At 52.8% G+C, this 14,549-nt stretch overlaps 2 protein-coding genes across 23 annotated transcripts; one reads left to right on the top strand and one right to left on the bottom strand.

The window, feature by feature from the left end:
• Positions 1–116: 116 nt before the first annotated feature.
• On the bottom strand, positions 117–6,126 carry TPPP2 (tubulin polymerization promoting protein family member 2). 2 transcript variants are annotated; one of them, XM_070240062.1, is made up of 5 exons: positions 5,832–6,126; positions 2,216–2,350; positions 1,560–1,801; positions 1,158–1,311; positions 117–394 (listed from the first exon to the last, which is right to left on the bottom strand). In XM_070240062.1, exons 3-5 carry the CDS (start codon positions 1,730–1,732, stop codon positions 206–208), a joined length of 516 nt encoding a protein of 171 aa, XP_070096163.1. In that variant the 5' UTR covers positions 1,733–1,801; positions 2,216–2,350; positions 5,832–6,126; the 3' UTR covers positions 117–205. The 2 variants fall into 2 exon arrangements, with proteins under 2 accessions (XP_070096163.1, XP_023476943.1); XM_023621175.2 differs by lacking the exons at positions 2,216–2,350; positions 5,832–6,126 and adding an exon at positions 1,999–2,145.
• NDRG2 (NDRG family member 2) lies at positions 4,356–14,330 on the top strand. Of its 21 annotated transcripts, XM_014733828.3 has the most exons (18): positions 4,361–4,448; positions 5,637–5,680; positions 7,261–7,327; positions 8,052–8,132; positions 8,456–8,497; positions 8,878–8,983; positions 9,214–9,334; positions 9,518–9,580; positions 10,545–10,605; positions 10,821–10,907; positions 11,102–11,158; positions 11,333–11,436; positions 11,942–11,986; positions 12,285–12,336; positions 12,584–12,631; positions 12,874–12,909; positions 13,046–13,097; positions 13,338–14,330. In XM_014733828.3, exons 4-18 carry the CDS (start codon positions 8,058–8,060, stop codon positions 13,502–13,504), a joined length of 1,116 nt encoding a protein of 371 aa, XP_014589314.1. In that variant the 5' UTR covers positions 4,361–4,448; positions 5,637–5,680; positions 7,261–7,327; positions 8,052–8,057; the 3' UTR covers positions 13,505–14,330. The 21 variants fall into 21 exon arrangements, with proteins under 21 accessions (XP_070096151.1, XP_014589314.1, XP_070096125.1 ...); XM_070240024.1 differs by lacking the exon at positions 5,637–5,680; XM_070240036.1 differs by lacking the exon at positions 8,456–8,497 and having other exon boundaries at positions 4,370–4,448.
• Positions 14,331–14,549: the final 219 nt, after the last annotated feature.

The raw sequence follows: 14,549 nt of genomic DNA, 5'->3' as shown, positions 1-14,549 counted from the left end.
GGTAAAGGGTGTTGAGCTGGAAACCCCTCCTTCTTGGGCCTTCTTTTCTCTTCTCTTCTTTCTCTACCAGTGGGCCCAGTGATCCCTCAGCCTGGTGGAAGACAGAGCTCATTAGCTGCTGCACACACAGATGTTTATTGTTCCCCAAGTCCTTGGTGTTAAGGATGCAGGATCAAGGTCTGGCAGGCTGAGATGAGGCTACTCACTAGTTGCTGGCCTTCTTATCATAGGTGCCAGCACCCTTGTAGCCACTCACATAGCCTGAGTTGTCAGTCACATCTTCCCGTCCTGCGATGCCCTTGCCTTTGCCACTCTCATCAAAGCGCTCCTTGTGGGTGCCCGTGTACTTGCTGGTGTCTGTCAGCCGGCTCACCGCCCCCACCATCGTCATTTTCTGCAAGCCAAGGAATGATGGGTCTGATCTCCCCTCCTCCCTCCTCTCCACTGCCACACCCTTCTTTAAAGACGGCCCTTGATTCTGCAAGTGCTCAGAGCTCTTGCACTCCCTGTGTCATGGTGCTGTTTTCAAGGTCCAGAGGCAGCTGTGAGGAGAAACTGGGGCAAAGGCCATCTACTCCTGAGGGAGGAGGAATCTGGGGTATGGGAATGAGTGGAGGGGGATGGATTTTTCTGCTTCCAGAGGCGGTATTTTGACCAGGCTGCTGCCAGAGGACTTCAACCCCAGACACAATATGCAAGGTCCCTCCTACTGGGAAGGCCCTATTTGAAACCTAGAGTAGAAAGTGCTTTTAGTAGAGAGGGGACAAATAGGGTGGGTGAGAGGCAGGAAGTCAGAGATTAGACCTTCTATAAGAGCAGGAGGATGAGTGGGGATCAGGTACCAAGTCCTCTGCACTCAGCCTCCCCCAATTCCACCAGGCCCTAGTTGCCTGGATCAGATACTGGAGACTTGGGAATGAGTCTAAATTTCACTGCTAAAATAGCTGTGGACCTCGGGCAAGTCACTTCCCCTGTCTGGACCACCGTTTCTTCGCCTCTGAAATGACTAGATTGATCTCTAACGTCTTCCAATACCAACACTCTCCCTACAATATCAGAGCTGGCAGGGGTTAGGGACATGGGAGGGCAGGAGGGGAGACAGGAACAGCAGGGATTTAGGGAAGTGGTAAAGGTTCAAGAGGAAAAATGTCACTCACAGTAACACCAGTAGTAGCTGGATCCTTGCCCTCCATGAGTTTATAAATGTCCGCAAGGGCTTCATCTGGGTTCTTCCCCTTGAACCGCTTCTGGCCCAGTTCTTTCACTGCCTCTTGGAACTGTTGAAAGGTGATGGTTCGGGCATTCTTGGCCCTGGTCAGTGAGACAGAAATCCAGGAACTCTAGAACATGCACTAATCACCTTCCAAAGTCCAACCCTCCCCTCTCTCAAGACTTGGCTTCTTGACACTGCAAGTCTTGAGGACAGCGAATAGAACAGTGCCAGGTACCCAATAGGTGCACAGTAGACCTATTACAAACGTTCTGCAACATGAACCCTTCCATGTCCATTGCCTTGTTTGTTCTCCTCATCACTCCCACTCCCATCTTTCATCCCTTACTTGACTTTGCTGAACACGATGTCTACATCAGTGGAGGTGACCATTTTGCCGTCCATGATGCCACAGTCTTTGCACAGCTTGGAAAAGTTCTTATTGTTCATTTCAGTGCCAGTGCTTGATGATTCTCCAAAGACAGCAAATCTCTGGAATGTTTTCTCTGCTTCTGATGCCATGGTCAACTGGAGGTAGGGGAGGACAGTAGGGAGGGAGACTCGGGGGTGAAGCAGGAGGGGAAGGGAGGACTGTGGAGTAATGAGGATGGAGGTTAACATAAAAATCAGATTCAATAACAGGAAGAAACCCCTTCTCCCTAGTCCTCTCTCTCCTTTCCCCCCTTACTCCCATCCCACCTACCCTTCCCAGCACTGGGGATACTAGTGGGGATCCTATACACTGAATAATCACCACCACCACCCACTTCCCCACCACTTTTGTGTACCTAAGAGTGCCCGGATGGTGTCTGACCCTTCCCAGCCTTCACATGTAAGTGTGTGCAGATATGTGGGGGCTAGCTAGCTGGGGAGACTTTGTGGCAATGAAGAGACAGAGGGAGGAAAGGGAAGCTTCTATGACCTCAGCAGTGTTTATGTGACATCACCTCCAGCCCCAGCTACAGCCCTAGTCTTTGGGGGAGGGGTCTTTTTTGTTTGCCCTACCTTGAATGCTGTATTGAGCAAGTTGCCAACTTTCTGATCTCTCCAGATGACCAAACTTCCTTATTATTTCAGCCAGCTTGACCCAGTCCTCTGAGTCCTGGTCAAACTCTCCTATGCTCTGCTCCTCAACAAAAACTGAAGAAAGCCCAGGGAAAGGGTTAATAAAAACAGATTGGTATTGGTCTAACATTGCCCTCCTTTCTAGTCTCTAGGTCCAGGTGTAATGACCAACATGGAAAATCCCACTAGCTTTGGTAGACCAACGTTAGTAAGAACTTTAAATGGCTTCCAATGTTGGGCCCAACACGGAAAGAGCATAGGGCTTGGAGTGTAACACATCTGGGTGGATCAGGGTGAAATAGGTCAGAGTGAGAGTGAGTCTCAGACTCTGAAAATCTTCCAGATAAGTTTCTGTGCAAGTCAAGGATGATCCTCAGAGGTTTCTCTTTGGCCTTTTCTCTGGCCAGAAGCCATATAGATAGATGAACTTCAGGGATCTTAAAATAGTGCAGCTGGAATGGTGACTTCCTTCTCCTTCCTGTCTAACCATCAACAGTTCCTATAAATGTTTTTTCTTTGTCTTATACATTCATTCCTTTCCCTCCATTTCCTATTACTCTCACACTTATTCAAGTCCTTGTCATCTCATATCTAGTTGATTATCCTGGCTTCTAAGTGACCTCTTTCCTGAGTCTAAATGCTTTGCCTCCACCCATACCATAATCCACCTCCATTACCCCCCCCATCAGATTAATTTTCACAAAACTATTTTTTATCCATTACTTCTACTCAAGAACACTCTATGGATCTTCAGTGCCAAACCTTTTGGCCTGTCATTCAAGGAAGTTCACACTTGGCCCCAATCTTCCTTACCAAACAGCACCCATCTCTCATCAACGTTATTCTTCATCTGGGGCCATAATGGCCTAATCACCATATGCTTGAGAGGCTACCTGTAGTGGAAAGAGCCTAGCCTTGGAGTGAAACAAATCTGAGTGGGGATTTGAGTCCTAGATAAGTCATTTACTAGCTGGTTGGCCTTGGGAAAGTCACTAAACATCTCTGAGCTTCCGTTTCCTCATCTGTACAGTGAAGACAATAATACTTATCTTATAGTATTAGGGGATAATAAATGGGAAGTACCTTGCACATAGTAGCTACTATTCAATTGTTCAAAGTAATTTGTATATTTCTGCCCTCAAACTTTCCTTTATACTCTGTCTCTTCCTGGATAGAATGCCCCTTTCTCCCACTCAAATACTCCGTGGTTGCATTCCTCATAAGCTGGTTCACCCTATGAACAAAACCCTTTTCCTCCTCTGTATTATACTAAGATAATGGTTCCTAGCCTGTGGGTTACAGCCTCTTAGGGTGAGGATTTCTGAATTACTGCAAGGGCCTCTGGAATCTATATGTACACAGAAGATGAAATGTCAACTGAATAAATAGAGTGCTATGCACATGTAGGTATTACTACATACATAAATGTTGTGATTATCAAAATACTGTACAAGCTTATTTGAAAGTACTGCTGAATTCATGGTTTTTCTCCACCAGGGGATACTAAAACCATCATGTGGGAATGGAAATCTCTGATCTCCCATTTGAGAAGGGTGGGAAACTACTGCCATAGGCCTTACTGTCTAAACAATTAATCGTATATATATATCTATCATTTTTCTTCACGTTTTCTATCTTTATACCTTCTCTCAACTACTTGATCATAAGCTTCTAGAGAGGGTATGACTAGACTTCACACCTCTTTGAATTCCATCTACACAGCGGCTTGCACATAGCAAGTACATAAAACTGTTACTTAGTTGAAGGTATAGTTTGAAGCTGCTTCTGGCCCAAGAGAAAGAAGTTAGAGAGAGAGATTATCCTTGTAGGGCCACTAACACTTGGGCTAGGCTGGGACCTGCCCTGACAGAGAGGAACCCTATCTTAGGGCAGAAGCAGACTTATTTCTGCCTGCAGCAGGCTGAGACCCCTAGGCCCAGGAAACAAACAGATCCCAGTGGAAATTTCCCATCTCCTGTCTGCCCGCCCCCCTGCATAGGCCCCTTATCAGGTTCCCCCTGAGTCATCCTGACCCAGAGACGAATTTAGATGCTGGAACCCTCAGGTCCTTCCCTCCCCCACTCCAAGTAAGCTGACTTTAGACACATCAGAGAAAGCCACAGGCAAAAGTTCTCCCTCCAGGCATTCTTTCTCCCCAGTTCCTGTAGGGCTGGTGAGCTCTCTCTCTCTTGTCCTATGCATCTTTATCTATAATCTTAATTCCAGCAGACTTTTCCTTGCCCAGGAGAGTGTTAAACTGCATGGGGGGGAGAGGGGACTAGGCGAGGAGCCAAGGTGCCCAGCTTCTGTGCCAGTCGCTGGGGAAATAGTTATGAAGGGAGCGGGGGAAGGGAACAGAGGAAAACTTGGGTGCTGGAAATTGGGGGATGTAAGGGGGTCCTTTGGATTTGGGGTTGTTGAAAGCTGGGCTTAATCCTGACCAGTTCTACTCTGGGTCACCTCCTCCCTCTTGGCCCCTCCTTCTTTCCAATAGACGCTGCCAAGTGAGGATGAAAGGGGCATTGATGTTCCTTGGATGGGAGGGGGGGTTGTGGGTGGTAAGGGTGGTGGGTGGGGGGGTGGTTCCCAGGCAGGAGGGGGGAGGACAATTTGGGGGTCTTGTCGGGGGGGGGGGGGGACAGGCTGTGCTGGTGTTGCAGTTGGCAGCTCCAGTTCCATTGGTCATTGTTCTCAACTGGCCTGGCGCCCAGCCCCCGAAACGGCAACTCAGGAACCGAGCTGAAAGAGGATGGGGTGGGGACCTTGGGGGAGGGGAGCTGGAAGGGGTGCAGGTGGAGAGAAATTCAATCTGACTTTCTATTCCCTAAGACAACTCTGAATTCTCTTAGCCACATAACTATCCCATTCTTGGTGGCCTTCCTCTCAGGGTCCCAGGGAAGGTGCATCTAGGTGGGGGGAGAGCAGGGCGGGCGAGTGAGGAGTCTAGGATGGCAAACCCACCCAGGCCCTGAGAGAGGCGCAGCAGTCCCTAAGAAATCACCGCCTGGGCATTGCGATTCAGCCCAGCGGAGCTGGTCTCACCATCCATCTCTGGGCCGAACTAGGAGGGGTTAGCGTCCAAGCCACAGGGTCTCTTGGGTCCCAGCCCGGGACACTGCGTCCTCCCCAAGCCCCTACTCCACCCCCGCGGAGTTAACTCCGCCTCTGCGCCTGTTTACTCTGGAGTCAGAGCCCCTGGGGGTCCCTGGCCCCTCCTCCGCTCCCCCCCGCCTTGGGGCCTTGACCCGGGAGTCCCCGTTGGCCATCCTCTCCCCCCCTTCCTGCGATCTCCCTCTATTTATAGCGGCCCCCCGCATTCCCCGCCCCCCCAGCCCCCCCGCCTTGTTTTTCAACTTCTCAGGGAGCAGCCAGAGAGCAGGAGTCGGGACGCAGCAGAGAGAAGAGGTACTAAGACCCTGGGCGCCCCGGAGTTGGAACTCCTGCGCCCCCGACGCCCCCCCCACCTCTCAGTCAGTGCTGGCACACCTGCCCCTCCCAGCGGGCGAGACCCCCGCCTTCTCAGCGGCGATCCCCGCCCATCTCCTCCTCCCCTAACCTAGCTCTCTGTTTCCGGGCGGGCGGAGTCGAAATCGTGGGGTATCAGCACCCTGGGTTCGTCTCCTCGTTCCCCGTCCCCACCACTGAGTCTGGGGGCGAAGGAAGGAGCCAGAGTGCGACAGGCAGATCCAGGTCACGGGTAGGGGAGGTGCTGAGGGCGGACGTGGGGATCCCCCGCACGACTAAGGGATCCCCACACACCCCACAGCCACCCCATTGCGGGGGGGATGTTGTGCGGAGCGCGAGCGGAGCCTGGGAGCACCCAGCACTTTGCTTTCCTTGGAGTTCCCTCCGGCCCCCAGCACAGCCCCTCCCGGAGCGCCAGGCAGGCTGGGGCGGGGTGAGGGGGGGGGCGTGTTTACTGGGGGTCTGGGGCGGATCCGCAGGCAGCCGTCGGCCCGTGGGCGGGCTGGGGCGGGCCGGGGGCGGGTCTGTGGGGAGCCCAAGCCCGGGCGGGCCGGACAGTCAAAGGCAAGTGAAGGTGGAAGCGGCCGCGGCGGCAGCAGGTAGGGGGAGGGGCAGGCGAGGGGCCGCCGGGCCTGGAGGGCGCCAGGCGGGCGGGTGGGTCCTTTGATCGCAATCCCTCGGAGCCGAGCGCTCGCGGGAAGGCGCCCGCAAGGAGGGGGCCCTGTGCTGCTGCGCACAAAGGCGGAGGCTCCGAGACCGGCGGGGCGTGTTTGGGGCGTGCGCGAGCTTGTGCCCAGGGTCCAGAGCGCTTCGCGCGAGGGTGTCGGTCCCCATGCGCACGGGCAGCGTAGGGATCCATAGCGACAAGCCCCGGGTGCTGGGCCCAGTCAGTCCCATCCGTCGTACCCATCCGTTCCCACCTGGCGCTCGGCCCTTGCGGGTCGTCGGGGAGGCTAGGAGGAGATTTTGGGACGGCCCTCTCCCTCTTTCTCCACTCGTGGGACCTACTCCGAGAGTGGGTGGAGAAAAGAAGCAAAGGCACGAGGCTTTTAAAAATTTGTTTTTGGATGGTGGTTGGAAACAGTCATGCTCTGCTACCCTCGTCTCATTCGAGAGCTATAAAAAATCTTGGGGATCCTCTAGTCCCCACTTCTAGTTTGCAGATAGGAAATTGAAGCCATGAGTAGTAACTGACTGGGGCAAGGTCACGCTGGTAGCTACAGAGCAGGGACTAGAATCCAGAGGTTCTGACACAAGCCACCTCCTTTCTTCCACATCAGCACTTCCTTCTCTCCTCCCCCCAACCTGCTCCCCCAGGCCCCTCCTGCCTCTATTGATTCTAGTTGAAGCCTGGAAAAGACCTGTTCATTGGCCCGCGGGGTACAGATTGGGGAGGGTTAGTGACCCGGGGAGGGTTGATGACCCAGGTAGTCTAGGTCTTGGCTGAGGCTTTCTGTCCCTAAAAGACCCAGGGTCTGTCTGTCTCCCGTGTCATTCACCTCATTGCCTTGTTTCCTCAGACCCCACAGCCAGCAGGAGTGAGAACCCTGACCTCTAACCCCCCTGCATCCAGCCAATAGGAGCCCAGTAAGTGACCCCACCTCCAGGCTGCTGGTTCTTTGCGTTGCAGTTCTGCACAGGTGCTGTGCTCCTCCTGTGCCCCACTAATGTTGAATGTATGCTAATTTATTTACAGCAGGGAGGGAGAGTCTTGGGAGGAAGGGAGGCATTGGGTCAGTTGGACACAGATGTCCCTTGTCCCTCTTTTCTTTTTTCTCTCCTCCTCCTTTTGGTCATGTTACTCAGGTCATTTTTAGCCTCTTTCCCTTTGAGCTGCTGACCTTGGGGCCTTAGTTGAAGGTCACAGTCAGTTGTGAACTCTCTCTACCCGTCCCTTATTAACTTTGGAGTACCCAGTGACTGAGCCAGGAGTTTCACTCCCTACCTAAATGGGAGTGTGGGGTGGCCCCTAAATATAGGCTGGGAAACTCGAGCTGCATTGCAGCCCGACCCTGGTATTTCCATCCAGATAGGGGAGGGGGTCTGGAGGTGTGGGTGTGCGGGGAGCAGTGGGGATGGCCAGTCTGAGAAGTGCTGTCCTGACTCCTCTTCCACAACCCCTCCTCCCCAGTGGCCTGAACATGGAGCTGAGGGGCAGGAAAGGCTCTGTGTGTGTTCTGGAGTAGTCTTCAGCTCCTGGGACCGGCTGCACTCTGCATTGTCCTGTGCTGAGAAAGGAAGCCAAGTGTTCTAGGAGATGTGGGGGTGTTGAGGCAACCTCTCTAGTCTCAGTGTTTCCTCACCCTGCCAGGCCACCATGGCGGAGCTGCAGGAGGTGCAGATCACGGAGGAGAAGCCGCTGTTGCCAGGGCAGACACCCGAGGTGGCCAAGGTTATTAGAGACTCTTGGACTCCCAGGCTCGAATTCCAGACCTCCAAGCATCCGCTCACCTCCTGCCTTCCCCATCCATGATCTCGTTCTAACCCACACCCCTACTTTCTCCACCTCTACCCCTGTCTCTCTCCCCATACACAGTTGGGAGTCCAGGCTTTGTCCTGTCAGTACACTAACCTTCATCCTCTCCATGTCTCTTTTTGTCATCTCTTTCTGTTTTTGGTCTCTTTACCTACCTCTCTTTATCTGTGTCTGTCTCTCCATCTGTGACTCTATGTGGCTGTGTGTTTCTGTGTTTATCTGTGTGTGTCTCTCTCCAGGAGGCTGAGTTAGCTGCCCGAATCCTCCTGGACCAGGGACAGGTAACAGCTTGGGGCAGTCCCAGGGTGGGAGGAGGGGCTCTCCTCTCCCCCAGGAAAGAGAGTCTCCACCTGGCTCTTTCTCCTCTCCTTCTGTTCCAGTCCTTTCCTGTACCCATCCCTCCCCTCTCCTTCCGTTCTCCTCCCTTCTCAGAGTTCCTTGATGTTCTCCAATCTTTCATTATTCTTTTCCACCCTCTAAATCATCTTCCACTGTCATTTTTACCTAAACGAAATTCTTGCTGGTCCCATTTCTATTTCTTTGTTCCCTTCTCCTCTCTTTGCCCCTCCCCCCGCCTCAACTCCTCGAGTTTTGTGGAGCTCCTTCTGCCTCTTTTCCTCTCAGCCTAACTCCTGCCTGATGGTGACCTGTTTTCCTGCAGACTCACTCTGTGGAGACACCTTATGGCTCTGTCACTTTTACTGTCTATGGCACCCCCAAAGCCAAACGCCCAGCGATACTCACCTACCATGATGTAGGACTCAACTGTAAGGAGCTTCACTTCTCCTCCCGCTGCTGTCTGGGAAGAGGCTGGGGGGCAGGGTGAACCCCACTGTAAGGGGCAGGGTCAGCATGAGCAGGAAGGGAGCCATGGGGCATGTCAAGGAGAAGTTCTCTCCTAGTCTGACTGTGGCATGAAAGAAAGAGGGTGGGTTCTGACTTGGGGACACTTTTCCCTGTCTGATTCTACTGTTGGGGTGATGGGGATTCTCTTCAGGTAAATCTTGCTTCCAGCCACTGTTTCAATTCGGGGATATGCAGGAAATCATTCAGAACTTCGTGCGGGTTCATGTGGATGCCCCTGGAATGGAAGAGGGGGCTCCTGTGTTCCCTTTGGGGTGAGAATTAGCTCCCTCCCTCCTCACCAGACCGGGAGGCCCAGGGCAAGTGTGGGGAAGATTGGACCAGGGGAGGAGGAAAGAGGGGGCAGTGGAGGTTCTTGGAGAGGATGAGTAGGACATCCTGAGATGGGAGGAGTGGGGGCAGGTTGATAATTTCCTTAACATTCCTCTCTTCCCCAGATATCAGTACCCATCTCTGGACCAGCTTGCGGACATGATCCCTTGCATCCTGCAGTACTTAAAGTGAGAGGCCTGGGGACCCCTCCAAACCAGAGTTCTCTTCCCAGCACAAAGTGGCTCTTAGAACTCCTGTGTCCACCATGGCTCCTGGGCGAGTTTTGGCCTCTGGGCTAGATATAGCCTTCCTCCTCTGTGCTCCCACCTGATTGTTGAGAGGAATGGGGATGTGTTTTGAAAACTGACTTGAGACAGCTGAGTAGCCCTAATAGATGGAGGAAAGGAAAAGGAAGGGTCTATATGTGGCCCTGCTACAGGCTGAAGAGGAGCTTCCTGATTAGGATGCTAGAGAGGAAGAGAAGGGGGTGACAGTCTCTGAGGAACCAGATAGAGCTGTTTCTTTTCCTCCCACTCCCCCCTCCTCCATACTTACACCTGGTGACTGGGAAACCCTGTGTGTAAGGAAGTGTGGGAGAAGGATGAGAAAGCCAGGCGAGGCCTCCTTGGTATGCACACCGAGTGCTGATGGCTCCTGGGCTCTGTCCTTTGCTTGGCTTTTCTTGGGCACCAGGGGCCCAGGCATCTCTGGGTCACTTCTTTGGCTCTGTTTCCTCCATTTTCCCTGTTGTTCACTGAAGTTGTGTCATTTTTTACATTGTGCTTCAAGTTCCCTTCTTCCTAGTTCCTCTGGAGGAACCAGGAACTAAAACAGAACAAGTTGAACTAGCTCCTGAAAGTGGAAAATGGACAAAGAGCTACATAGGAAAACAGTGTCTGGTTGTTTGGTAGATGGGTGTTTCTTTTCAAAACATTAGCTCTCCAGGAAGGAGCTGGGGACAGACTTCAGGGACCCACACTGACTACCAGTGTCAATTTTTAGCTACTTCGCACCTTCCTTTTCAGCATCCCCCAAAGGAAGGCCCCTGTCTGTTCTCCTTTGTGCCTGTGGCCTTAGGACAGAGGGTGAGGAGTTTGGAGAGCCAAAGCTTTGGACACCAGGGCCCATTAGACATACGTTTCCCTTTCACAGTTTTTCCACAATAATTGGAGTTGGTGTGGGAGCTGGAGCCTATGTCCTGTCGAGATACGCTGTAAGAAATAAAAACCCCCGGATGAGGGAAAGGCAGTCCAAGGCCCATAGCAGACTGATTAGGAGAGTACTGTTTGCTGGTGTGTGTTTGGGGGGAGGACGTGGGTCCAAGGGTGGTGAGGCAGGCCCCGTGGGAGCTAAGAGTGGGTGGAGCTCAGTGAGGAGGGGATAAGGCCGTGCCTGCCTCTGACTTCCCTTCCTTCTGCTGCCCCTCAGCTTAACCACCCGGATACAGTTGAGGGTCTTGTCCTCATCAACATTGATCCCAATGCCAAGGGTTGGATGGATTGGGCAGCCCACAAGGTTTGGAGGGGCCTGTGTGCTGAGATCTAGGGTGGGGGTTCCCCTTGAATGGGTCCCCTTAGGCTCTACCAGTGTAACTGATTGGCCTGTGAACTTAAAGGGTGGGAGATGGAACAGGAACGAAGCTGTGTCACTTTGCCTGGGTCTCTTCTCCCCATAATGTCCTGAGCTTTCTCACCTGCCCTTCCTCATAGCTAACAGGCCTTACCTCTTCCATTCCGGAGATGATCCTTGGACATCTTTTCAGCCAGGTAAGTGGCTGTGGAAGATGGAGGAAGAAGAGGGACCAGCAGGGACTTGAGTGCTTGGGGTGACTTCCTTGGCTGGGACAGGATCTGGGGAGGAAAGGAGGCTTGCCTCTCTGCATCCAGTAACTGTTGGCTTCTCTTCCCAACCCTAATTTTTCTCCCTCTTCTTTCCTTCAGGAAGAGCTGTCTGGAAATTCTGAGTTGATACAAAAGTATAGAAATATCATTACACATGCACCCAACCTGGACAACATTGAACTGTACTGGAACAGCTACAACAAGTGAGTGGGCAGTGTGTGTGCATGCGTGTGCACGTGCTCACAGGCAAGAGGAATGCAGAAGCAATACCGGAAGGCGAGAGGAATGTAGAAGCAGTACCTGGGGGTCACGGGGAGGCCCGGAGGAGGAGGGGGCCATCTAGGAAGTGGGTGGCGTGCAAGGAGGGCAGGGTTTGGTGTGCAGCTGGGGCAGCTGCAGGTCAGACCCAGTGGGAATAATGGTGAGGAGCTGTCCCCCTTTCTCCTGTTGACTTCCCTTGGATTTTTGTATTCCGAGAAGTAAGATGATCTCCTGTCCTCATGCCCATCCTCCCCTTTCTCTACCCTCTGACCAAGGATCGTGCTTGAGGCCTGCCTGCCACCTTCTCCTTCCATTGCCACTTTTAATCACCAATATTTGACTATAATTTGGGGGAGGAAGATAGCTTCCTCATGGAGAGATAGTGTATATCTGGATGGAGAGCATCACCTGCCTAAAATTCCTACTCCTTGTTTAACCCCCATCTAGCCGCCGAGACCTGAACTTTGGGCGCGGAGGTGACATCACCCTCAAGTAAGACTTGAAGAGATAAAGCTTTACCTCTCTCCCTACATCTTCCCTCGGTGCTTATATCCTTTAGAAGAAGGAATGTCTTTTGCCAGGGAATTGTCTTGTCACCTCCCACCCCATCCTGTTTGGCAAATCACCGCCCTCTAGGTCTTCCCCCTTTGAATCCTCTTGGTGGGGTCAGCGGGCTCCAGAAGGCTGTTCCCTCTTTGGAGCCAGACATTTTTCCAGCTGCTCTCCTGGGAAGAGGTGAGTGAGGAAGTGCCAGGGGCTCACTGCCTCCTCCCCGACACTATGCCTCTAGGTGCCCCGTGATGCTGGTGGTAGGAGACCACGCACCCCATGAAGATGCAGTGGTCAGTAGGGAATTTTGGGGTGGGTGAGGGAGGGTTGCAGTGTTGGTGGTCAGAGGGGTCTCTTGCCAAGAGGCAAGCTCTTTAGGACAGGGAGAGCAACTTTGGGGCATAAGAGGTTGATATCTGGTAAGAAGGAAATGGATAGGGGGCTGATGGGAAAGGAACTCGGGTCTGGGTCCTTGGGTCCCTTGGATGGGAGGGGCGACAGGGAGTGTGACCTCATTCATTCAGCCTCCTACTTACTCAGGTGGAATGTAACTCAAAACTGGACCCCACCCAGACCTCCTTCCTCAAGGTCAGTAACCCTACTCCATGCCCAGCCTGACCTGGTCCCCTGTCCAGAGCCGTGTATCCTCTCTAGATTCAGCTTCTGGGCCTCCAGGGTCCTGCATGGGAGGAAGTCCAGTGGATGAAGTAAAAAAACTCCTAAGGGCCGGGAATTGGGAAGCTAGGGGAGAGAAACCCTTGCCTACCTCTCGCATCGCTCATTTTATTTATGTGCGTATCACTTTTTCTGGGTGGCTTTCTCCTGGACAGATGGCCGACTCTGGAGGTCAGCCCCAGCTGACTCAAGTGAGTACCCCAGCCATCCATGGCATGGACTATATGTTTTGCCACACACCGCATCCCCAACTGGCCCCGGCCTTGGGCTCTAGCTCAGCTTCTAACCTCACCTCACTGTCTCTCTCTCATCCTCTTACTTCCACAGCCAGGCAAGCTGACCGAGGCCTTCAAGTACTTTCTACAAGGCATGGGCTACAGTGAGTATAGGGGTCAGAGGCTATAATGAGGACAAGGGATTGCTGCACAGGAGGAGGGATGGACACTGAGGGAGAGGAACCCTTTTGGGCTAATTCCTGAACTAACCGCCATCTGCCAAATCGAGCTCATTGACCCCTAGCCCCAATTGTAACTCTCGTCTCCACTCAAGCCCCCACCTCTGAGTTGCCAGCCTCTCTTCCCCACCTCCTGACTACCTGCTTATCCTTCTGTCTCCATAGTGGCCTCATCTTGCATGACTCGCCTGTCCCGGTCTCGCACAGCCTCCCTGACCAGTGCAGCATCCATTGATGGCAACCGGTCCCGCTCTCGCACCCTGTCCCAGAGCAGCGAGTCTGGGACTCTCCCTTCGGGGCCCCCGGGGCACACCATGGAGGTCTCCTGTTGAATGACCCTTGTTGCCCTGGCGTGGGACCCAGCCCTCACCTCCCCCAGCACTAACCTGGGAGGTGCATAGGGCACTGGGCCAGAGTGAGCAAGGGAGAAGGGGCAGATTATGTGGGGAGATGACCTTGATCTTTGATTGCTACCCTAACTTTGACCTCTAACCTGTGATTCCCCTCAGCTCCTGGGAGAGATGTCCTAATATCTCTTAGGGACTCAAATCCCTAAATTATCCCTCTCCCTCATTTTGGTGTTAAGGCGGGGAGGGCATGTATCCCCTCTCCCTAATGTAGGTGTCCGTAGATAAGGGATAAGAGATTGTTGTAGTTGTCCATGGTGCCTCCACCAGACTCTCCCTACTTATCCCATTGCAAGGGTAGGGGACTTGGGCTGGGGCTCCATTCACCAAAGCGGATATGGCCTCTCATTAACCCTTCAGATCTCTGAAGGTTATGGGCCTAAATGAATGTGAGTCAGGGGAGGCTTGCTTGTGGGTTAGTGGTCCTCAGGATGTGATAGAAACATCCAATGTGTGAAATGGAAGTTGGAATGAGAGGTAGTGGGTAATGAACAAGTATCGGGAAGGATTGGAGCTGGGGCAGTAGGAAGGGGCCTGGGGCCATTGGCTGCACTAACTTTGGTAGCTGTCTAGACAGTGTGTGTCTAGAGTGGGAGCGGGGAGGGAGTCTAACTGGGGTAGGGCTTCTTGGGGCTTGGCATAGGGGTGGGAAGGGCTACCTTGGGGCTCTGACCACAGTGTGTTATGTGTGGAGGGTGCCCTCCTGTCTTCCACAACTTCTGCTGTAACAATAAACTGTAGAGGAAGCTGAGCACCATTCTTCTACTTTGTCTGGGTATGCCTGCATCATGCCCCTTCTCCTGTCTTCACCCTTCAACTCTTACCTTCTCTTCTCAAAGTAACATAAACTGTGGGAGAGGGCTTATAATAGCATAAACACTTCACAAAATGTGAGTGCGTAGTCACTAGCCCTTATGCTGGTAGAATGGTATTCTTTTTGATATTGGTATTATTTCCAAGTTTTGGAAGA

This window comes from Equus caballus, chromosome 1, assembly GCF_041296265.1.
Source record: "Equus caballus isolate H_3958 breed thoroughbred chromosome 1, TB-T2T, whole genome shotgun sequence".
NCBI lineage: Eukaryota > Metazoa > Chordata > Mammalia > Perissodactyla > Equidae > Equus > Equus caballus.
Note: the sequence above shows the minus strand (reverse complement) of the source record. Positions and strands in the feature narration are given on the sequence as shown.

Excerpts from the sequence above, each read along its gene's own strand:
- TPPP2 (XM_070240062.1), bottom strand. The coding sequence starts at position 1,732 with ATGGCATCAGAAGCAGAGAAAACATTCCAGAGATTTGCTGTCTTTGGA. Across the intron at positions 1,312-1,559 it reads ATCGTGTTCAGCAAAGTCAA|GGCCAAGAATGCCCGAACCA; the intron begins GTAAGGGATGAA and ends CTCACTGACCAG. Across the intron at positions 395-1,157 it reads CAGCTACTACTGGTGTTACT|AAAATGACGATGGTGGGGGC; the intron begins GTGAGTGACATT and ends CTTGGCTTGCAG.
- NDRG2 (XM_070240024.1), top strand. The coding sequence starts at position 8,058 with ATGGCGGAGCTGCAGGAGGTGCAGATCACGGAGGAGAAGCCGCTGTTG. Across the intron at positions 11,159-11,332 it reads TTGGACATCTTTTCAGCCAG|GAAGAGCTGTCTGGAAATTC; the intron begins GTAAGTGGCTGT and ends TCTTTCCTTCAG. Across the intron at positions 12,632-12,873 it reads CCCAGACCTCCTTCCTCAAG|ATGGCCGACTCTGGAGGTCA; the intron begins GTCAGTAACCCT and ends TCTCCTGGACAG.